Raw genomic sequence first — 24,362 nt, 5'->3', positions numbered from 1 at the left:
TCTCTGCGGCCCCACAGATTGCAGCACACCAGGATTAAAGAGGCAGTTTAATCCTTACACCACAAACTACGGCAGAGTAACTGAGAGCAAAGGAGTCAAGGAGAGGCACAGACTCTCTTTCCCTGGAACCACACCTATAATCAGAGCCACAGCCTGAGAAAACATAATTGTTGGTTTACGTTAGCAAATGATAGTATACTAGCTACAGGATCTTCAATACAGAGTAAAGCGTAATTATTTTTCTTAAGTAAACCGCAAAGCTAGCTGTCAAATAAATACGGCGGAAGTGATGGAATGGGGTACCATGGTTTAAACATCTGTTGGACGCCATCCCTTCTCCTCCTGGGAAGAGAAGCCCCTCTTGGGTGGGAGACCGCTTCTCGGGGCTCCAAGATACGAGCCCTTCCTGCCCGCTACTGGGCCAGCTGCAGACCAGGGAAGAACCAACCAGAACACCCGCACAAGATTTGATGAACTGCATCTGAACATCTGGTTCCCACTCTGCCCTCAAAACCAGACATGGAAAGGACGCATGGGCATTCCACGCGTGTGAGCCAGAACACCTTGTGCCACTGTGTTTCTGTTCTCCTGAAGTGGGTTTTTGCTACTTGCAAGAGAAAAGAGCCCAGATTTCTTGGCACGCCGTCCTTTGTACATTAAACCCCACGAATTCAGTTTTGTTTCTGCTGCTATAACAACTGCTAACGATAATGATCGAGGTCACATCAAAATAGGAGGGAAAATAAAGATGAAAGTTAAGTGAAAGTCGCTCAGTCATGTCTAACTCTTTGCGACCCCATGACTGTGCAGCCCACGGCATTCTCCAGGCCGGAATACTGGAGTGGGTAGGCTTTCCCTTCTCCAGGGGATCCTCCCAACCCAGGGATTGTACCCAGGTCTCCTGCATTGCAGGCGGATTCTTTACCAGCTGAGCTCTCAGGGGAGCCTGATTTTCTTGTCTAGTGCTGAGCAATGTGGGGACTGGGCATAGTGTCTCTGTGTTAAACAATACTGAGAACTTGCAACAATAGTTATTAATACGTGCTCCAAGATATGCCTAATGCTGAAAGAAAGACTAAACCAACTAAAGCGCCTCACTTATCAAAACAAGCAACGTGTTCATGAAGATTCACTTGTGCCCCCGCCTAGCACTGTGCCCACCAGTGCAGAGGTATCTGATCACTAACTCCACCCAGTACCCACCTTGAAACATCTGCTACAGACAACTCGACCTGTGCCCCACAGCTCCCTACCATCGTCCCCAAGTGTCCCCTGTTGAGACATCCCTCTGACTCAGCCAAGTGTCTCCCTTGCTGCAGCGGATCCAATAACCTGAGATTTGCCTGACTGACAGATTCATCTGGTGGTCTTTAGGGCACCAGCAACTGACAGTTTACACTGTGGCATTTAATTCAGACCCCTCAGGGGTTTCTGGCTGGTCAGTGGTCCTCCAAATAAACAGATGAGTCTCCTTTGAGAGTCTCTCAATCATTTGCTAGGAAGTTATAACTAATAATAAATAAGGCTGGGGTGTGCGTACTGTGTGTGACTGCCGTGATAAAATCTTAATGACCTAGGCAATGACCAAATACAAGGATCTCTGGAAGGCAGGCCAGAAATGAAATACATCAACTGCTTAACAACAGTGACAAAACAAAACAACAAAAAAACACATATGGCTTCTCCCTATTCTTTACCTCACAAAGATTTCTAGCACTGAGTCCATGTAAATTATCTTGGGAAGTTATTTCCCAGGATACTCATCTAGGCTCACGGATGGCTGAACACAGTAGCATGGGTCACTTGGGATCCTTCCAGTGGAATTCTACTGTTCATTTTACTACAACTTATGTTTATGATACTACAACTTATTTTGTAAGAAGCAAAGCCAGACGACTTTTAACGCAGAGAGAGACCCGCTACCTGGAAGCAGGCATTACTTTCTGAGCCATGTACACCTACCGTGCAAGTCTTCCTCAGCATCAGATTCTTCTAGAGAGATCTGAGGCTGGGCCTTCACTTCCAAGTTCCTGCTCAGCCAACTGGTTTGTTCTAAGGAAGACCCAGCAATGTTCCCAACAGCTTCCAGAATTTTTTGAGTGACTTCCTGAGAGGAACCGAGAGAAACGAAGAAAGGAAGTTAAGAGAGTCTAAGTGAATAAGGCAGCACCATCGACAGAAATATAATGCAAGTCACAGCTATGAAGCATATAGGTAATGAAGTCTTCGAGGATCTACCTGAAAAGAAGAAACAAGTTCACCGTGTGTAACTCGATACATCCAAAGTAGTACCAACATATAACCGATATAAAATAATCAACATATAACCAATATAAAATTATTCGTGAGATTCGGCATTCTTCTTTGGGCTAAGTCTTTTAAACCTGATGTGTGTTTTATGCTTACGGTACGTTCAGTTCAGGCAAACCACGTTACAAGGGCTCAGCAGCCATATGTTGAGCTGTGGCTGCTCTATAGGTAAAACGGATACACAGGAAGTCACAGCGGCACAATGCATTTGGCAGGTTCGATTCCTGGTTTCTTTAGGACCAGGGGTTCTTACTAGGAATGCACCTTTGACGAACACGGCCAGAAACAAAACTGAGTAAGTTCAAACTGACTTGAGGGTGAAGAGCATAGGAGTGCTCTCAGTACAGAATCTGGCAAGAAGCCTGGACACAAGTGGAGATGCAGAGCGGGTATCATGGGGTATCATCAGCTAAGAAGGGCTGCACGTCCCTGACACGTGAGCAGTCCTGGGTCTGCTGTGAGTGCAGTAGCTGTGTTCAGGCATGAAGCAAGAGTATGTCCCTCCGTGGTGGGAGGGACGGGGGAGTGCACCCGGGCAGAGGGGCGGGGCTGGATGCTGGCAGCAAGGGAGATTGCGGAAGGACGGATGGATCTGGGGCTGATGGCACTAAGTGAAACCAGGCAGAGAAAGACACACGTCAGATGACAACACTGACATGCGGAATCTATGATACGACATGACAGAACCTACCTAGGAAACAGCAGACTCACAGACACACAGGACAGACTTGTGGCTGCCAAGGGGGAAGGGACACAGGAAGGAGAGAGCAGGAGGCTGGGGTTAGCAGATGCAAACTATCATATATACGGGATGGACAGATGACGAGGTCCCACTGTAGAGCAGAGGGGAACTGTATTCAATATCCTGCGATAAACCATAATGGAAAATAAGAGGAGAAAGAATGCACGTGTGTATAACTGAGTCACTCTGTACAGCAGGCATTAACACGGCACTGCTTACGCTTCATGGAGAAGGCAATGGCACCCCACTCTAGTACTCTTGCCTGGCAAATCCCATGGACAGAGGAGCCTGGCAGGCTGCAGTGCATGGGGTCGCTAGGAGTCGGACACAACTCATCGACTTCACTTTCACTTTTATGCATTGGAGAAGGAAATGGCAACCCACTCCAGTGTTCTTGCCTAGAGAATCCCAGGGATGGGGGAGCCTGGTGGGCTGCTGTCTCTGGGGTCGCACAGAGTTGGACACAACTGAAGCGACTTAGTAGCAGCAGCAGCAGCTTACGCTTCAATAAAATAAATAAGAAAAAAACATCAAGACAAGGGGTTGAGGACTTGAGAAGCTGCCACTTCGAGGGCAGTGAGCAGATGGGGAAGTCAGGGTGCCTGGAAGCAGTAGGAAGGGGTCACTGTCTGGAGGGCTGGGACCCTCTGTGGTGGATGCAGGGTCCCATCGAGCTCCTCCAGCGGCCTCAGTGGCCATGACCAAAGCTCGGCCTGGCGGACTGGAGGGGACAGGGCCATGGCAGGCCACGGACCGCATGAGGTGGAGCGTTTCCAGCTTGGCATAGGAAGTGTTGACCGTGGGCTGGGCTGCAGTATGTGCGCTGGGATGGCTCTTTCCCCTCTACCGGGGGAGCCAAACGAGTCACTGGGCTTTACACAGAACTCCAGAGCTTCAGGGTCTCACAAACACCAGGGGTCACAACAGGGAGCGGCAGTATCGCCAAGGCCATGAGATACACAGCACGGCTGAATGACCTTGACTCAAGGGAAGGAAATGCAAGAGGACATATGTAAACGTGTAGCTGAATTCACCATGCTCTACAGCAGAAACCAACTCGACATGGTGAGGCAACCACATGCCAACAAGAACAAAAATAAATGAATAAAGGGCACTGAAAAAGAAGTTAAGGCCTTGACTCGAAAAGCTCCTCACCCGATGATTATAAAGGTTATATAACATACTGATTCTTCTCACTCCTTCGTTACTTCTACTTATTGGCTGGGTTTCTACTCAAAGAGTTTCCGTCTCCGGTGGCTGAGCTTTACTTCTGCTTTTCAGTGGTTTTGAAGTTTCCCATGAGTCTGAATTGCTTTAAAAAGAAGGGGGGAGGGTTCTAAGGAAGGGAATCTGTGCATAAAGATTGAGCTGAAGAGTGAGCCTGCACACATCGGGGTCCAGGCGGAAGCGAGCAGGCGCCTGGCAAACTGCAAGGTGGACGGCGCAAGGCTGACATGAGAACCGTCATCCGGAGACTCTATCGAGTCCTCTGAAGACAGTGGTGCAGGGAGTCAGATGTGGGAACACGTGTAAACCTAAGATCTGGTTCTGCCCCATGTTTAATGTTTATCATCTCCACTGAGACTGTCTGAAGGCCGGGGCGGGGAGCCATGCTCTCCGGGGAGAGGAACAATCCTACTGGACACGCACATACAGACCTGCAGGTCTTTTTGGTCCTTCTTGCTCTCCAGGTTTGGAGTTCTTGTCACAAAGTCATTCAGCATGCTGTTGAGAGACAATCAGCTTCAGAATGAGAATGCTAGCAGAAATGCAAACATACATGTTCCTGGAGGAAAAAAAAATGCGGTAACGTTGGGTGGCTAGGAACACGGTACCTGAGAAGCAGAAAGTAACCGGGGGGAGCCAGATTCAACTGCACAGACTCCTTCAACACACCCAACAGCGAAGCGAAGTTCTCTTGCAAGGCTGTTGCTGGGAGCCTATTTAATAAAAACAAACAAACAACAAAAAACCATAGGGGGGAAAAAAAACATCCAGCCATGAACAGGTCTAATGAAAATGTTTTCTTATAAGCACATTTTAGGTGCAGGCGGTTAGAAGGCATGGGACGATGCCTTATCTGCCTGACCTGTTTCGTTCTTCTTAAATTAAAATACACATGTGCTAAATTGCGGTATTCTGGCAAGAACTTGGGGGTTTGGATACCAGCCACCCGTCTAAACAAACAGGTCAGACACTCCTGGTTTCCTCGTCTATAAAGTGAAAGCCTTGAACTGGAGGACAGATCTCTGGGCCTGTCTGGCTCTATTTAGCATTTGGCCTCCCTAACATCACTGGAAATGCAGAGTGAGCCATCGGGAGGTCGCAGAGGGTGAGGCCAGGGGTCACCCAGCAGGAGGCTGATCTTTAGTAGCTCTCAGGTCAGGCCTCATGGGGAATCAGGACTCGGGGTTGTTGCCGTGGGGTGACGCTGCACTGAACAGGGAGGCAGCTGGACCACAGCCAGAGGGTCCCAGGGCCCAGTGCTGGTCCCTGACTCGAGGTGGGGCCTCCTCCCTGCAAGGAGGCGGCCTCCCTGCGGCCGCTGGCCTCACTCAGGCCACTGAAGCAGGTGCTTGCTGGGATTACGACACATATGAGTGAGCACTAGGAAGGACACGGGGAAAAGTGGAAGCAGTGACAGACTTTATTTTCTTGGCTCCAAAATCACTGAGGATGGTGACTGCAGCCATGAAATTAAAAGACGCCTGCTTCTTGCAAGAAAAGCTATGACCAACCTAGACAACGTATTAAAAAGCAGAGACATTACTTAAACAACAAAGGTCCATAGAGTCAAAGCTATGGTTTTTCCAGTAGTCATGTATAGATGTGAGAGTTGGACCATAAAAAAGGCTGAGCACCAAAGGATTGATACTTTTGAACTGCGGTGTTGGAGAAGACTCTTGAGAGTCCCTTGGACATCACACCAGTCAATCCTAAAGGAAATCAGTTCTGAATATTCATTGGAAGGACTGATGCTAAAGCTGAAGCTCCAATACTTTGCTTACCTGATGGGAAGAACTGACTCATTTGAAAAGATCTTGATTCTGGGTAAGATTGAAGGCAGGAGGAGAAGGGGATGACAGAGGATGAGATGGTTGGATGGCATCCCCAACTCAATGGACAGGAGTTTGAGTAAACTCTGGGCGATAGTGAAGAACAGGGAAGCCTGGTGTGCAGCAGTCCATGGGGTCTCAAAGAGTTGGACACAACTGAGTGACTGAACAACAACAAAGGACTAGCTCATTTTCCCCTCCTGGAGCAAAGCAGTGCAGTGATGCTCGTGGTGGAGGGTGAGTGGCTGGCCTGAATGCAATCCTGGGCCGGGGGACTCCTGGGACTAGGACCCTCCATCTACCTTCCTGTAACCCTAGGGTGCGTGGGTCAGAATAACCATGGAATGTGAACTTGTTAGCCAGGGAGCTTGCAGCTGGTGGTCAAATTTACTAATGGTGAATCCCCTGAGACACGTGAGGCTATCGAGGCATCCATGAGATAGGGCTATACCCCCTTCATTCCTGTTACTGCAGCTCTAACCTCCCTGTACAGTGGACACATCTGGGAGCTGTATCCAGGACCTGCTGTAAGAGCCACAGGAGCCAGCAAAGAGTCCTCTCTTCCTGCAGAGAGCCACCTGGGGAACCTGCAGCTGAGACCCCTGCAGATGGGTGTTCAGCTCAGTAAATCCACGCAGAAACCTCAGTTCAGTTCAGTTGCTCAGTCATGTCTGACTCTTTGCGACCCCATGGACTGCAGCACGCCAGGCCTCCCTGTCCATCACCAACTTCCCGAGCTTACTCAAACTCTAGTCCATCGACATGAAGCCTCCCAGCAGAAAGCACAGCAAAGCACTGAGGATCCAAAGTAGTCACTTCTTTTCCTAAAAGAGGTTCTTAAAATTCCCCTCCTTTTTTTTGGTTATCAAGGTAATGCAAACTGTTTCTTCTGAAGTTTACCAGGTCTCACACAAAGCTGTGCTGACATGAAGTGTTCAAGAGACAGCACACAGACTTGAAAATGTCAGATTAGCTCTCTGTAGAAGGAAGAAGTGAGACTGTCGGGGTGTTCCGATGGCTTGAGAGAAATTAGGACACCGCTTAGATCCCCAGGTCGGCAAGATCCCCTGGAGGAGGAAAATGGCAACCCACTCCATTATTCTTGCCTGGAGCATCTCACGGACAGAGGAGCTTGGCGGGCTACAGTCCATGGGGCCACACAGAGTCGGACACGGCTGGGTTAGTAACACATAGATACTTTCTGAACTAAGGCTCTCCAGTAATCAAGAAACACACGGGTGGAGGCAGGGAGGGATAAAGAAGTAGTTGGGATTAACACAGACACACTACTGTATACAAAATAGGTGAACAATAAGGACCTACTATAAAGCAATACGCAACATCTTATAACTTGCAATGAGACAGCATTTGAAAAGGCGCGCATGCGCACGCACACACGCACACACACACAGCCAGCCACCCACCCACCCACATCAAACTGAGTCACTGTGCCGTACACCTGAAACCAACACAACACCGTAAATCAATGGGGCTTCAGTCAGAAGAAAAAAAGGAGGACAATCAAGAGCAGTTACTTATAACCACTGCAACAGCAACTATAACCGAGAAATGTCTTTGAGGGGCTGCGTTACCTTTGGATGAACGCATAGCAAAACTGCAACACGGGGACATCCACCAGGGGAGATTTCTGAAAATTAAAGCACAGCTAATTACTCCAAATTGGAAGGAAATAAGACTAAGACAAGAATTCAAATACAGAAATGAAACAGGTTTTATCTGCTAACAAAGCAAAGGTTTCCAGCTCCGGGAGTCTTTGGAATATAATAATACAAAGGATCTCAGTGAAATAAAAGCTAATGTATCCTGTGAGGCGCACATCCTTAGGTCCCTGTTCATCAGACTGCCAGTCCCTTCCCACATTTACCTACTTCCCACCCCAGACTTTTAGCAAGTATTTAAGCAATAGTTGGCATAATGACTGAACCTCCTCAGACACGAAGCTGGTGGCCTCAGGAGCCCGTGTCGAGCTACAGACAACGCCAAACGCGAATTCTTAGCTCCAGGAATTTCCCCCAGACAGCTCAGACAACTTCCCTACGTCCCAAATGGCTCAAATTACTTGCAAATAGGTTTTCAACACATATTTTTCCCTCTTCTCTTTGTCAGTTATAGAAGTTAAGCCAATTAACTAAACTAACCACAAAAGCAACTTTGTTATTCGAAAAGTCAAAAGCCAGTCGGCCAGATGACGTCTAGGGTCTTCTGGGTTTTTATCTTTAAGCCCAGGATTTGCAGACGCTTGTAGATCAAGTACTGAAGGAACAAAGCGGGGAAGCCCCTGCACTCTGCACGAAGCTGTCTGTCGCAGGGCCAGCTCCCCCGTGGCTGTAGCCAGGATATCATTCGGAGGGACTGACCAGCCGTGGGGAAGGCCAGTCTCCAGCCACCTCGACCTGCTCAGAGTTATAAATGCCAATCCAAGGTCTGTTACGTGAACATTCACGTTCAAGAGTAAAAGGCGGGACTTTCCTGACAGTCACGCAGTGGTTAGGAACCCGCCTTCTGATGCAGGGGACGCGGGTTCCAGCCCTGCTCAGGGAACCAAGATCCTACGTGCGGCAGGGTGACACCGCCTCATTGCTGGACCTAACGCGTCTGTGTGCTGCAGCAAAAGATCCCGCATGCCGCAACTAAGACTCGATGCCCACAGGAAATACACAAATAAATACTTTTTAATAAAGGGTAAAGGGCAACCAGTGCTGTGCGCGCTAAGTCACTTTAGTGGTGTCCGACTCTTTGCGACCCCGTGGACTGTAGCCCGCCTGGCTCCTCTGTCTATGGGATTCTCCAGGCAAGAATACTGGAGTGGGTTGCTGTGCCCTCTTCCAGGGGAATCTTCCTGACCCAGGGACCAAACCTGGGTCTCCTGCCTCCTTCATAGGCAGGCAGGCTCTTCACCCCTAGCACCACCTGGGAAGCCCCAAGGCAACAAGAGTCCTAGGCCGTGGAGAGATCTGGGGGCAGATGCCATGAAGCCTCCCGTGACCATTTTATATCTGATTCCTTAAGCCGGTTCCATGATGTGGCCTCACAGGGTTAAGCTGTAGGCTGCCTCATCTTCCCCCAACTAGAATACAGGCTGACTGTGGACGGGGGTGGCGTCACTCTTCAGGATTCCCCACTGTGGACGCACATACTTGATGTTCAATGAACACGTGGAATGAAGGAAGATTTGTTATAAAATTTTGGTAAAATGTATTTGACAAAATTTCCTGCTTAAAACATTTTTAAGGGTACAGGACAAGGGCATTCAGGACATTCACAGCTACTGTTGGGCAACTATGATCACCATTCATCAGCTCTATTTCATCTTCACGGAGTGAAACTCAGTCCCCATTAAAGACCTACGCCCATGCCCTCCTCCCCAGCTTCTAGTAACTATCTTTCTCTTTTCTGTCTCTGTGGACTGGACCACTCCCAGTACCCCATGTTAAGTGGAATCATGCAATACCGTCCTTTTGGACTGACTGATTCCCCTTAGCATAATGCTGTTAAGGTTCATCCATGGTGTATAGCGTGTGTCAGAATTTCCTTCCTTTTCAAGGCTGAGTCATAATCCACTGCATGTGTACAGACCTCACTGTGTTTATCCATTCATCTGCTGACGGGCTATTTCTACTTTTTGGCTCTGGTATACAAATATCAGTTTGAATTAAAACTATTTTTAGGGATCACTTGGTCTACTCCATTAATTTTCATTTAGGGAATTATTCTTAAGAGTGTTTCTGACGATATCATCTTAAATTACCTGAGAGAGGACAATTATTTCAAGGTCAGAACAAATCCCTGGTTTCTATCAAATTAATTCAGAACAAAATAGCTCCAACACTTTCAATGAAGAAGTCTGCTTTGGTGAAATCAAAGACTTCTCAGGCGTAAAACCGTAGAGTCTGTTCTGTTGCAAAACCACTATGTGTAAATGAAAAGGTGTCCGAGCAGTAGAAAAGCTCCCTCAACTGCTATGCAGAAATTGGGCAGAAAAACAATAGGAGCTTTGTGGTTCAATCACATCACCCTTCAAAGACCACTGATCTCCCTGCAGCCAGATGAAAGCTCTGCCTTCTTAGAATCTCCAGTATGAGTTAAGTCCTCTGATGTGAATTTTGTACTTCGACAAAAATTATGCAGACTTTTAACTTGCCCATGGACAAAGATGCTCTCCTTGACCTAGTCTAGTCAGGCCCCTCTGCTTTTTGTATTTTTAAAATATTGACTTATTTGGCTGCTCCAGGTCTTAGTTCTGGCATGCGGAAGCTTTAGTTGCATCCTATGGGATCTAGTTCCCTGTTATTGCTGTTGTTCAGTGGCTAAGTCATGTCTAACTCTTGGTGACCCCAAGGATTACAGCATGCCAGCCTTCCCTTCTCCTGGAGTTTGCTCAAACTCATGTTGGATTCAGTTCCCTGACTAGGGATCAAACTCGGGTGCCCTGCATTGGACAGCACAGAGTCTTAAGCTACTGGACCATCAGAGAATTCCCTGGGTGTGTTTTTTTTCAGCCACACAGCACAGCTTGTGAGATCTTAGTTCCCCGACCAGGCATTGAACTGGGACCCTCAGCAGTGAAAGTGAAGAGTCGTAACCACTGGACTGCCAGGGAAGTCCTTAGCCAGGCTCCTCTGAGCCTTCATCTTGACCAAGCCTCAGCCTTGATCTACAAGGTTGTACCTTCAGCACAAACGATTCCATCCACCCCACACGCTAATAAGAGACTTGAGCAAACACGACTGTGGTTCCCAGCAGCTCAAGGCTGTGTTCTAGGGAGATGACCTCGACCCCCTTAAAATGAGAAAGCTCACGGCCTCGGAAGGAATCTGCTGTGTGTTCAGCCAAGTCCTGATATGTTCCTGACCTTCCCTCCTTTGAGCATTTATTAGGAAAAGCTTATGGTTACAAATCCTTCCTCTGTCCCTCTGGGATGTGAATGCATCTTCTTCAACCCAGGAATGTCTTTCCCAAGGACATGACAGCCATCCCTTTAAAATATCATCAAGAAAGACAGGGCCCCTATCTTCCAGTCTCCTGGGGAGCATAAGAACCAACCTTTCACAACACAGTCAGTAAGTATGGTCTAATTACACTCAACAAGCCCCTTTCTGCTTGTTTGTAACTTTCCACTCCCCTGACTCTGCTGAAGCCCTGCTCCTTCATCCTTTCTATTCATCCTCCCCATAAAATACCTATTCACCCCTGCACAAACTGGAACTGACCACACCTCTTCCCCCTACTGCTGGGTCTACTGAATGAAGTCAGTCTTTCCCACCTTTAACTAGCTTTGTTTATCTTTGATGCTTTTTAGGCTGCAAGTTCCTGGAAGCCAAGTGCCATTTCCTCTTTCTAGATTTACTTGATTTGGCGCACAACAGGCCCTTGATAAGAACCACTACCAGGGATTTCACTGATGGTCCAGTAGTTGAGAACTTAAGAGACATGGGTTGGATCCCTGGCCTGGGGAACTAAGATTCCACCTGCCTTGGAGCAGCTAAGCCTGTGTGCCGTAACTGCTGAGCCCAAGGGCCACAACACGAGGGCCCAGGTGCCCGCAACAAAAGATCCTGCAAGACGCAGCTAAGACCCAGTACAGTCAAATAAACAAAATACGTTGCAGAAAACAGAACCACTACTGGGCAGAGTGCTCTGCGGTGGACTGTAAGGATGGAAGTCGGTCCCGTCTCAGGTGGTTTGCACCTCAAGACGGCAGTCGGTGGAGCACGTCTTGTGTATCTCCACAAGGTCCGGCGAGAACACCTCCCTTTTATGGCCCCTTGAATTCCCAGGTGCTCCTGCAACCTTTGTTTCCCTCCCAGACACCATCTATACGATGTGGACTGGAAGAGTCCTGCATTCATCCGAGGGCCCCCAGGCTCCTGACCTCGTCCCCGCGGACCTGCGGCGGGTGCTTCACCACCTCCTTCACCAGGTGCAGCACTGAGTCTGTCTGCAGGGTGCTCAGCGCACAGATCAGATCCACAAGGGTCAGCTGGGACGTGCTGGCCGCCGGAACGATCTGCCGAGAAGAGGACCGTTCCTTGAGAGAGACAACAAAAATAAGCAGGACTCCCAGAAAGCACTCTGTGATCCTTGCTCCCGGAGGAAGAGATGCGTTTTCATCTTTGAAACAAATACTTAAAGGAATACTAGGTAAAGGACTGTATTGGTAGGAAGAAGAGTGAGGTTAAAAAAAAAAAAAAAAAGCTTTTAATCACAGGAATGTAATCATTATATGATACAGATGAGGAATAAAAGGCATAGCCAGTGACAGGTAATTGCTCTAGTCTTTATGAGTTCAAGCTAACAAAGTGTGTTGGAAATAAGACTATATTAACTTGAAGGAAACAGGCTGATTATCAAGAGCCAGCCCCCAGAGTACGAGGACAGCAAGTGAAACAGGAAAACCAGGTTCACGGGAGCTGGCCAAGGCAGGAAAGTCTTGGCGTGGGAGGTGGGTTTTGATGATCGACATGGGGGTGGGAGTCTGCCCTTGGAAGTATGAGGGTCCTCGCTGGGGAAGATCCCACAGGTGCTAAGCTGGGTGGCCTGGATCACCAGCCTCTCATGCCTCCTCGGGTAACGGGGTCCATGCTGGGCACTGAGCCAGTGCCTGGGGGTGGGGCAGATGCTCTGACGGAGGTACCAGGCAGGAACCTTCACGGACGATGGACGGAACCGAGGGTGAAGCCCGTGCTGGGTTTTCAGAAACAGGAGACCAAGCTCCTGGCAGGACCTTGTGATGGACCAGTCAGTGGAGAACACTTATGCAGAATGTAAACCAAAGTCCTGGCAAGGGAATGCGATGATTTCTTTGCCATCACAAACGAGTATCATTTTTATAAGTTAAATAACTGCGTCAGTCACAGTTGACATTTGGCTTTTTTTAACTTATAAAAATGATACTCGTTTGTGATGTTAAAGAAATCATCGCATTCCCTTGCCAGGACTTTGGTTTACATTCTGCATAAGTGTTCTCCACTGACTGGTCCATCACAGCAACTGCGACAAGCATACCTCTCTGGGTCGGGGGTGGGGGGAATGTTGACGGGGGTGGGGAGGTACATGTGTGGGGGCAGGGAACTAGGGAAAATCTCTATACCCTCCTGATTCTGCTGGGAACTTAAAACTGCCCTAGAAAGAGAAAGTCTTTAAAAAGATTGGTTTGAAAAAAAACAAAAACAAAAAGAAAGCTTTTAGAAGGCACTATATCCAGGGAGGGGCCCCCAGGGGTCCTCACGGGTAGGATGAGGAACCACTTCTTAAGCTGGGGGGCAGGTCCCGCAGTGGTATTTTTCTTTGAAATGTACATGTTAGATACGTTCTTGGAAGCACACTACTAGACAGCAGATTAAAATGTTAAATGAAAAGTACAATATACGTGCTTTCATTGTTCGGTAGAAAGAGAAGAAAACAGAGGTTGGGTGGGCTCCACTCCCTCCCCCCACCTTGCTGTATCAGGCACAGCTAGATGATGATGTCACGAGTTTGACACCGGCCGGGAGTGGGGGGGTGGGGGCCGCCTCCGCAGTCTCCCCTGGCGGCCTCTGGGGTCACTTAGATCGCACAGGGCCGTCCGTGCGCGTCTTCATTTTCGGGCTTTACCTTTGTCTTACTATGGCGTTTCCCCTTCTTCCTGCTCCACACGGCTGCAACTGCTGCTGTCAGCTGAACTCCAAGAGGCGCTGTCAAGGGGTTCAAGAAGTCTAAAATTTTTTGTCGTATGGTCTTAAAAAACAAAACAAAACAGAAAAATGGTGAGTGAGAGCGCAGTCAGGGCTCCAGTGGACTGTGCACTTCACACTAGCACCTGTGACCTTGGGAGCTTTCGTCTTAGAGTCGTGGGCACTATGCTGGGGTCTGGGGGCAGGCTTGGGGGGATGGTGGTGGTGCAGAGCACCGCCTGGAGGAGTTGGACAGGACGCATGGGGGACAGTCCAGGTGCACGAACAGCGGAGCAGAGACTCCTGGGAAGTGATGGATACCATCTTCGAGCAGATAGGAGCAGGGCAGGGCTCGGAGCAAGTCACCTGAGGCTTTGCAGACCCAGCGAGAAAGCGGGGACCCTGCAGGGAAGCCCCCAGCTGTGCTGGCCTCAACCAGCTCAGGGAGGTCTTGTAAGTACCAGGAAGGATGTGCTTCAGTTTCCAGAAATATGTGCCATTTACCTAATTTTATTATGCAGCCAACAAAAACGGACCCATGCCATGGCCTGGGGATGTCACTTGCCACCCTCCCCTTTGCTGTGCCTGGATTTCTCTGTATTCCTTCCTTTGTGGATGCTGCAGGTCTCCCAGCCTCTAACACACACCTGGGAAGGCACATCCTCTCATCCTGGGTCTTGGCTCAGCCCCTCTGCCTCAGGAAGGCCTCCTTGACCCTCAGAGCAGGGGTCACAGGCTGGCAGAGTGCCCTGCGTTTCTTTGCAGTGCTTCTCATCATTATTTTAAAGTGGATGGTTAAGGTCTGTGCCTGCCAGGAGGACAAGGACCTCCCTCTATCTTCTCCACTTGTGGACAGGCAGGGCCAGGTACAGAGCAGCAGGCACATATGCGCCTGTGGAATGAATGGATTTATCTTGGGCTTCCCCTGCTCCTTGTCGGAAAACCTATGACCAACCTAGACAGCATATTAAAAAGCAGAGAAATTACTTTGCCAACAAAGGACCGTCTAGTCAAAGCTATGGTTTTTACAGGAGTCATGTATGGATGTGAGAGTTGGACCATAAAGAAAGCTGAGCACCGAAGAATTGATGCTTTTGAACTGTGGTGTTGGAGAAGACTCTTGAGAATCCCTTGGACTGCAAGGACATCCAACCAGTCCACCCTAAAGGAAATCAGTCCTGAATATTCATGGGAAGAACTGACGCTGAAGCTGAAGCTCCAATACTTTGGCCACCTCATTCGAAGAGCCGACTAACTAGAAAAGACCCTGATGCTGGGAAAGATTGAAGGTGGGAGGAGAAGGGGATGACTGAGGATGATATGGTTGGATGGCATCACCAACTCAATGAACGTGAGTCTGAGCAAACTTCGGGAGTTGGTGATGGACAGGGAGGCCTGGTGTGCTGCAGTCCATGGGGTCGCAAAGAGTCAGAGATGACTGAGGGACTGAACTGAACGTCCCTGTCCCCACTGCCTTTGTCTAGCATCACTTTAGATACAACTGAGCTGGGAATGGGGACGTCTTCCCCCTCCTAACGTGGTTTCTGCTTGAGAGAGATCACGCGGGCCCCAGCTCAGGGCCTTGGGTCCTTCAGGGAGGGCTTGGGTGAAGTGCTCAGCGAATGTTGCATTGTTGTTGTTCAGTCACGTCCAGCTCTTCACGACCCCGTGGACTGGAGCCGCCAGGCTCCTCTGTCTATGGAATTCTCCAGGAAAGAATATTGGAGTGGGTTGCCATTCCCTTTGCCAGGGGATCTTCCGAACCCAGGGGTTGAACCCATGTTTCCTGCACTGCAGGCATGTTTGTTTGCTTCTTTTTTTAACCACTGAGCCACCTGGGAAGCTCCTGGAAAGCCCCCAATAGATGTCAGCCACCACCACAATGAATTCTTCCATCAGTCCAGGGGGTAGGCTACTAGTAACAGACTCATTTCACAGAGGAGGAAACGGAGGCTCAGGCTGAGTGAACCTTCTGAACCTTTTTAGAGATTAATTTTTAGGCTGAATTTAAGCAGGTTCCTGTGGTAGATTTCCCTTGGAGGTCATCCCTGGAACCAACAGAAAATTTTTGGAGGCCACCTGCACTTCCCAGAACCTAAAAGCCCTCTAGTCTGGGACTTATACTGCCAGACTGACCACAGAAAGAATCACATGCTCTCTCTACACCTCTCACCTGGGAATAATAATAGCACCTGCCTTGCAGGTGAGGCCTGAATAACACCAGTAAATATAGAGTGCTCAGATGATGCCTGGCACCCTGTTTGCAGCGGAGCAAATAACAGCACACAGAGGTTTAATGCCCGTGCTCAAGGTCCCACAAAGCAGCTGAGCAGGGAGCCAAATCCAGGCGACCTGGGTCCCTGGGCCTGACCTGTTCTGCTGAACCCAGGCTGCCAGAGGCTGGTGTTAAGCCCTAAGGGCCCGTGCCAGCATTGCTCAGTGGACGGGAGACATGGCCAGACAACTGGGAGCCATGGGACATGGCGATCACATACTGAGTTACGTGCCTGGGTGCCTCCCAGGGAGAGTCAAGGGGTTAATGCAGCGCGGGACCCTCTGAGGACTTCCTGGGACAGATCCCTCCCTGCTTGTCCTCTGCCGGCCTCTTGTTTGTGGAAAAGCTTTCGCCTCCCAGGCCTTCCCTGAGTCATCAACGCCTGGCTCAAGAATTAATGACTGAGGGGCTTTCCTGATGGCTCAGCAGTCAAGCATCCAATGTATGAGATACGGTTCCAAGCCCTGATCTGGGACGATCCCATATGCAGTCAAGCAACTCATTCATTCCTTCTGCCACAACTACTGAGCCTGTGCTCCAGATCCCGGGAGCTGCACTGACTGAAGCCTGCGAGCCCGAGATTCTGTGCTCTGTGACAAGAGACGCCACCGCAATGGGAGGCCCACACACCGCGATGAAGCATAGACGCTGCTCCCCGCAACTAGAGAATGCCCTTGCTGCAACGAACACCCAGCATGGCCAAAAATAATTTTTATAAATAGCCAAAGGGGAAAAAATAAACTGAAAAGTACTCACAAAAGCCTTCTTCCCATGAATATAAGGCTTACTCTAATAAACAAGCTGGAGATTTCTACTTCCGGTTTACTTATAACAGTACTTCTAACCTGGGTTTCTCTGGGCACGTTGTCTTTGACTGTGTATGTATACATCCCTGTGTATTTTTATTTCTGGCAGGACAATACAAGACAAAGGAAACTGTAGGCCTGCAGAGGAAGCTCTCTCACTTTGGTGGTTTTAAAGTAAACGGAAGAGGATCCCTTCGTGGCTCCGAGGAGATCGACGGGTCTCTTCTGAGTCTCCTCCTTCCTGAGAACATTCCAGAGAAGGGCCATGGTGTTAACGATTCGAGGGAGCTCTTCCAGAATAGCGTTCTTGGCATTCTTCAGATTGGTAGGGTCGGTCACAGCAGCGGTCTGAAAAACAGAGATAAACACTTGAGACCTGGCTGCGTTTCCCTTTCCATGAGGACGCTGGGGCTGGTGAGATGGAGTCTGGGCTGGAGCACTCCCCAGGGCAAGGCCTACATGTGGTCTAGAAATAAGATGCTTCCCTGAGCATTTAAACCCATGACTTCCCTTCAGAGAAGGATGTCTGTGAGTCTGAGGCTCATTACAAACTTGTTACAAACTTTGCAAATCCTTCAACCAAAGTACTAGCTCCATTCTAAAATTTAATACCAGATAGGGTCGAGTGGACTTCCCTGGTGGCTCAGGTGGTAAAGAATCCGCCTGCAATGTGGGAGACCGGGCTTTGATCCCTGGGTTGGGAAGATGCTCTGGAGAAGGGAATGGCAACCCACTCCAGTATTCTGGCCTGGAGAATCCCATGGACAGAGGACCCTGGCAGGCTACACTCCTTGGTGTCAAAAAGAGTTGGATGTGACTGAGGTTATTTTCACTTTCACTTTCTAGGGTAGAGTAATCAAAACATAAAATGCCTTCAAACTCCATAAAGTCAAGTAAAAAAAAATACATGGAAAAAAGATCACATTCTATGCCACAGTGGGCAAAGGCTGAAGTTGCCCAAAGAGTGGCCAATGAGAACAAAACCACACGTACATTTGCACATATTCTTGCACACAGGCTCACATTGTTTGCGTGTGTGCTACTTGGCATTAATATTGGCACATGTGTCTGTATTACACATATACATTTCTCATTTGAAACAGACATAATCCCAAAGAAGACAAAACAATACATGAAAACTGCCTTGAACTCGGGATAAAAAGCAATTTACCTTTTTGCTTTGGTTGGGTTGCTCCAAAAGACAGAAATGACTAATGGTTGTTAGGCCTTCCAACAGAGTGAGTGGATAATCCGGGGAGATGTTTTCCCTCTTGGAGGTTATGCTTTGGTGAAGAAATGAGAAACTGGTTTTGAAAATCTTTAAGAATGAGGCCAGAAAAGTTTTTAATCCTAAACATAGAAACCACAGAGATATCACCATCTTAAAACAAACTGAGGCTCTCATAATGAAATACTGCTACAAAAACGACAGGCCTCTTTCGAGCTGTTTTACATTTATCTGGTCGCTTTGGAAAAACGTTTCCAGATGTTTTAGGATTTCTGTGCAGAGGATTCACACTTTTATTTGTTTCACAAAAATAACGGAGACAGATTGACTGACTTGTCCTACAACCCAGATCTGGCCTGGGTGGTCATATGGAATTAAAAATAAAGGAATCCACATACAGTTCCTTGTTACCCTCTCTTGACAATTCTAGCTAGGTTTCTGACTAGGTTGAAAGGACCCTCCAACTGGCAAGGGCCAATAAGCCATTCGTGACAAAAAGCTGTCACTAAAGCAATAGGAATATGCCTCTTCCCAGGTGGCACTAGTGGTAAAGAACTCGCCTGCCAAGGTAGGAGACATAGGAAACGCGGGTTCCATCCTTGGGTAGGGAAGACCTCCTGGAGGAGGAAATGGCAACCCACTCCAGAATCTTTGCCTGGAGGATCCCATGGACAGAGGAGCCTGGCGGGCTACTCCACAGGGTCTCAGAAGAGTCGGACACGACTGAAGGGACTTAGCACCCAAGCACCAGTTGCCTCAAGGCTCACTATACCTGATGGACAGCTTCGCTGACTCGCTCTCATACTGCTTGACCAGCTCATCCAAGTTTTTGCAGATCTGGACGAGGAAGGGTGTTACTGTCCAGCCCAGGGACCTTCCGAAGTACGGCAAGGAATGCGTGACCAGGCTTACCCAGGCCGGGTGCATGCCGTAGCCATAGGCTGGCTGCAGGCCCCTGACCACGGCGGCCACCAGCAGCCCCTGTGACGTGAGTGGGTGGGGCCGCACGTACTGCAGGGCGCTGATGGCCTGCTGGAAGTTCAGGGCCCGTCGCCACTCCCGGGGCAGGTCGGGCAGCTGTTCCGCCTCCTCAGGCGCCTGGCCCAGGTGGTGCTCCAGCACGATGAGCACCTGCAGCAGCTTCAGCAGCTCGATCTGCAGCGGGTGCTCGCTCCAGATCTGGTCCTGGCCCAGGTTGATGACGTGTTCCTCTAGCACGCCCTCCTCCTGCAGGGCTCCGCCCGGCGCAGCAGTGGCCAGCCCATAGCGCTTCTGGCTTGTGTACATGGAGGCGGACAGCGAGAGCAGGACGAACTCCTGGACCCGGCATCTCTGCAGCAGGCCCTGGATGAACTCCACGTTCTTGCCCTCGGCCGCCTTGGCCACCGAGACCAGCTGCGTCATCACCCTGATCAGGACCTCCACACTCTTGACCTGCACGTCCCGGTTGCCCAGGATGTCCCGGTGAGAGACCCTCAGGGAGCAAGGGTAATAGCTGCGGAGGAAATTGAGGCACAGGTAGGTGAGGAGCTCGATGAGCAGCGAGTGCGGGCAAGCACTAGGGGGCTGGCTGGGGAGCTTGCCGTAGAAGCTCTGGCCCGCCAGGGCCTCCTGGTGGCGGGCCAGGAGGTTAGAGATGAGGTTGAGGTGTGCTGTGGCGCTGGTGTCCACGCTGGTCCTGGACACGGCCTCGATGAACTCGCGCGGGTTGGTTTTGAGCACAGTCTCCAGCACCGAGAAGGCGTAGAGCACCCGCCGCGAGTCGTAGGGTTGCAGATAGAGCAGGATGTGCGCGAATAGCGCCTCCAGCATTGCCTGCCTCTCGCGCTGCTGCTTCCGCAGCCGGGCTGCCGTCAGCGCCTGCAGCTCCGCGGCTGCCTCCTCGTCGCTGGACGGCAGCGACTCCGAGGCCTGGGTCCGGTCCGAGTCTGCGCGCGCCAGGCATGTGGGGCCGCCCGCCTGCGGGCCAGGGGCCCGGGTGGCCGCGGCCAGGGGCGCACAGCACTGCTCGCCACCGCTTAGCTCCTGCGGGTCATGCGCCGGCGAGGAGACGGAGGACGTGTTCTCGCTGCTGTCCGTGGCGCCAGAGCTGGTGTCCGCCGACTCGGTGCGCTCGCTGCCGTCCTCGGCGATTGTGTGGGCCTGCCCGTCCAGCAGGTCCTCGAGGCGCATGGGGCGGTCATGCTCGTGGGGCTCGCCGCCCGTTGGGCGCGCCTCTGGCTCCGTCTCCACCTCGGCCCAGATGGCCTCGCGGTCCACCGTGGTGAGCTGGCTCAGGGGCGCGCCATCTTCACAGCCATCCTCTGGCAGCTCGGGTGCGGCCCATGCCTCAGCGAATGAGGCTTGCTTCCTGTTGAGCCAGCGGTGCCAGTCTTCTGCAAGGGATGGAATGACAGACAGCTTGAGAACAGAAGGGTTAGTTCAGTTCCACCGTGATCTTGGTCTTAAAGGGAGGCAGCAAGATCAATATTAGTAAAACGCTCCATGGGGGTGGGGAAGGGGCAAGACAAATTCTTGGCAATATCTGGATGGGTTGGGATGATCCTGGAGAATTTCATGGACGGCAGAGTGGCTTTCACTTTCACATAGAGAATATAACCAATATGATATAATAACTATAAATTGAGTATGCTCAGAGGCTCAGCAGTGTCTGACTCTTCAAGATCCCGTAGGACTGTGGCCCACCAGGCTCCTCTGTCCCTGGAATTCTCCAGGCAAGAATACTAGAGTGGGCTGCCATTTCCTTCTCCAGGGGATCTTCCCCACCCAGGGATCCATCCTGGGTCTACCGCATTGCAGGCGGATTCTTCACCAACTGAGCCACCAGGGAAGCGCACAAATGGAGTGTAACCTTTAAAAATCATGAATCACTAAGCTGTGCACATGAAACTTGTGTAGCACTGTAAATCAAGGATATTGCAATAAAAAATAAAGCATGAAAAAAACAAAATATAGTTCCTGCATGCAACGATAATAGTAGAGTCTAGGTTACATAACAGATGGAAGTCAGACAAAGCAAAGTGAACAGGTCTTTTAAAATGTTCAAGAAATTGGGTAATTTAGTTATACTTTCATAGAAAATATAAATACACCAAGTTTAGGGGAAGGGTGATCTATAAAAATGCCTATCGTTTTCTCCCACAACTTTCCTTTCAAAAAAAGGTACCCTACAGAAACGTCAACAGAAGGTTTTTCAAAACTGAAAGGGTATCGCTGAAATGTGCTGTATAAAGACAAACAAAGCATCTGCAAGTACGAGGACTGAACCTCATGGTGCAGGCCTGCAGAGGCTACTGCTGGGTTTCCTAAAGACACACCTACATGCACTGATATGGAGCAAAGTACAGAGTACATTGAGTACTCAAAGAAAACAGCAAGCTGCAGAATCATGCTGTTCACAAAAAGTCCGCTTAGGGGAGAGTGTCTGTAATACACAACTACGGAAATGTCTGGGAGGATATCTGCTGAACCATTAACTGTAAAGTGCTCTACTGGCTGGCGTGGCAAGGGACTTTATTTGTGCTTTTATTTCCCGATTACTCCGATTTTTAAAATATGCACTTGTCAGTACCTCTGAGATCAGAACACAGACAACGCTTTAACGTGCTCAGGTCTCTTTTAAAAAGGAGTGAAAAGCCAGATGTCTTCGGCACTGCCAAACATTTTTAATAGGCAGCTTTCAACAAATCTATTCCATGAACATTAAGCCAGGTTAGGAAAGAAGGAAGGATAAGATATTAGAAATATGAGCTTCCTGTTGTTCCACTTTAAACAGTATTTAAAAATGAGATTTCCAAAGGACTACCGCAATAGCAAGGAGGGGAAGTACAACCCTTCTGGTTGTTTCCAGGGAGCGAACAGGGCAGAGAAGACACATTTTTCCTTAAATTTTTTCTAAGGCAGGTAGCATTAGACAGGAATTAGAAGACGCAGCAAGAAGTGCCCCGAGACTTTTAACACCTGACGGGCTGTAGAGTTTCTTGTTAAAGCAAAGAAATGCTTCAAAATTGAGCTGCCATAAATGCAGATCAAACTTTTAAGAAGGTACTTAGTTTACAGTTCTTTGTATTTTACTTTCTTCTAAGTGTGGAGTAATAAAATGCCTCCTAGTTTTTAAGGACGGAATCTTGTAAAGAGAGGCAGCCACCTGGGAATCTTTGCTTACTTAGGTGTTGGGCTGCATTCCTCCGTAAGATGAGACTGACGAACACTGAGTATTTACAACCCACTAAGCTAAACAAACTAGTCAAAGTCTGTAAAGCCATTGCTTAGAGAACTAACTGCAGGAAATCATAAAATCCACCTATTGTGGGAAGTGATGGTAGACCATAAACTGTGCTAGGTATTCATCAATGAAATCATCTGTTTCATTTCAGTCTTTCTTTTCCTTTTCCTGCCTCTCCTCTATTCTTTAAAATTTAGTTAAAGATGCCTCTGAAAATTCTCAGAGCCCAGAGGTCTGTTTCTTCTACTTCTCTGATTTTAGGTTAGCTGGAAAGAACCCTGGAGAGCAGACAGAAACCACTTACCTTGTTGACAGTTCTTGAGCAGAAGTGATTTTTATATAGCGCAACTGATTAGCTTACATGCAGGTTTCGACACGCTTGACCATTCAGACCTGGGAAAAACCTCTGCTCTCCCATCCCAGGTCTGAGAAGAGCTAGCCTGGGCAGCCCAAAACGACCTTCACACCAGACCTCAGACTTCCTTCCTAAGTGAAGAGGTGGCCTTGAAGACCTTCAAGTGGATGGTCTGTTTTCTCTCCTACTACCTTGGATGCGCTTGAAGTGCTTTCTCCAGCAAAAGAACCAAGAATCAGGTATATTTATTGGAACATGGGTTGCTAGTATTTTCCTTTTTAATATATAAAAAAAATTATATATTTTTCAGTGAAAACAACAAACCTACGACTTAGCATTTCTAAGTGCTGGTTCATCTGATCCGGAAATTTTAGGAGGCCCCACAAAGTACTTCCCCCACTTTTCGAACCTGGTGAAACCATCCTGTTGGTCTGAATGCCTTGACTGAGGCCCCAGGGTGGCAGGGAGGTCCTAGCCGCCCCTTCCCTCCCCCTGGGCCCAGGGTCCCCGGGATGCAGGGCCAGCCTGGCCCCCGCATGGTGTGCTCACCCGCCGAGTTCTCCCGCGTGAGGCAGTGGATGGCGGTCCGCTGGGTCTTGGGCTGCAGCAGCAGCAGGAGCACAGGCTCTAGGATGCGGGCCGCGTCGCCCAGGGAGAGAGCCCGCACCAGCCAGCCCTGGGCGGCGGCCCCGATGGCCCCATCCGAGCTGCCCAGGCTGTCCAGCACCACGAACAACGACCTGCCACGGGGGTGGGGCGGGGTGTGGATGCGCACTGTCAGGGCGGTCAGGACACCCTTGGGGAGTTCTACCCGGGGAGGCTGGACTTGCAGGCCCAGGCAGATGAGGACCATAAGGTCAACCCTGCTTCCAGCTAGGGTCACTGTTGCTGGCTTGTTGCTGAGTTGCTAAGTCAGGGGAGCTTTAAAAAATGCTGATGCCTGGGCCTCCTCACAAATGGGGGGCAGGTGTGGTACATTAGGACCAGCTGGAATCTCTCCAAGGCTGCGTGTCTGACCCCACATCTAGGGCTCCAGGAACAAGATAAAAACGAAAATGACATCGCTCAGTCGTGTCCGACTCCTTGTGACCCCACAGACTGTAGCCTACCAGGCTCCTCCGTCCACGGGATTTTCCAGGCAAGAATACTGGAGCGGGTTGCCATTTCCTTCTCCAGGGCATCATCCCGACCCAGGGATCGAACCCAGGTCTCCCACCTTGCAGGCAGACACTTTACCCTCTGAGCCACCAGGGAAGCTTACAAGAAACAAGGTGGGGGATTTTTAAAAACCAATGTAGAACAGAACATGCCTGTAATAAAACGCATGGTTTGGGGCCTGGGATTGAGGACATCGCAGCTGCACACACCCAGTGTGGCCGCCACCCCAGTTAAGATACACGTGTGTGCATGCTCTGTTGCGTCCTACTCTTTGCAACCCCAAGGATGGTAGCCTGCCAGGCCCCTCTGTCCATGGGATTTCCCAGGCAAGAATACTGGAGTGGGTTGCCTTTCCCTTCTTCAGGGGATCTTCTTGACCGGGAGATCGAACCTGCATCTCCTGCACTGACTGGCAGGTGGGTTCTTTACCACTGAGCTGCCGGGGAAGCCCAGCCAAGATTTACCCCTCCTCATCTTCCTACCAAGCCCCCTTGGGGGGCTTGTTCCGCCAGCTCCTCAGGTGACTCTGAGGCA

The 24,362-nt window shown here is 49.7% G+C and overlaps 1 protein-coding gene across 12 annotated transcripts in view; it reads right to left on the bottom strand.

The window, feature by feature from the left end:
* Window positions 1-24,362, bottom strand: part of DOP1B (DOP1 leucine zipper like protein B) — a 130,175-nt gene that overhangs the window by 22,027 nt on the left and 83,786 nt on the right. For 10 of the 12 annotated variants that reach the window (XR_006057540.2, XR_006057542.1, XR_006057541.2 and 7 more), the window contains exons 18-27: window positions 23,220-23,410; window positions 18,863-20,465; window positions 18,034-18,145; window positions 17,022-17,210; window positions 13,723-13,845; window positions 12,002-12,157; window positions 7,701-7,756; window positions 4,888-4,992; window positions 4,711-4,777; window positions 1,963-2,107 (exon numbers count right to left, since the gene is read on the bottom strand). Coding sequence is in view for 7 of the 12 variants with exons in the window: in XM_042238307.1 (XP_042094241.1) it covers window positions 1,963-2,107; window positions 4,711-4,777; window positions 4,888-4,992; window positions 7,701-7,756; window positions 12,002-12,157; window positions 13,723-13,845; window positions 17,022-17,210; window positions 18,034-18,145; window positions 18,863-20,465; window positions 23,220-23,410 (2,747 nt within the window). In the remaining 5 variants the exon portion in view is untranslated. The remainder of the gene's footprint in view (window positions 1-1,962; window positions 2,108-4,710; window positions 4,778-4,887; window positions 4,993-7,700; window positions 7,757-12,001; window positions 12,158-13,722; window positions 13,846-17,021; window positions 17,211-18,033; window positions 18,146-18,862; window positions 20,466-23,219; window positions 23,411-24,362) is intronic. The other 2 variants (XM_042238315.1, XM_027961557.2) reach the window with 1 other exon arrangement.

This window comes from Ovis aries, chromosome 1 (genome assembly GCF_016772045.2).
Source record: "Ovis aries strain OAR_USU_Benz2616 breed Rambouillet chromosome 1, ARS-UI_Ramb_v3.0, whole genome shotgun sequence".
In the NCBI taxonomy this organism is placed as follows: domain Eukaryota; kingdom Metazoa; phylum Chordata; class Mammalia; order Artiodactyla; family Bovidae; genus Ovis; species Ovis aries.
Note: the sequence above shows the minus strand (reverse complement) of the source record. Positions and strands in the feature narration are given on the sequence as shown.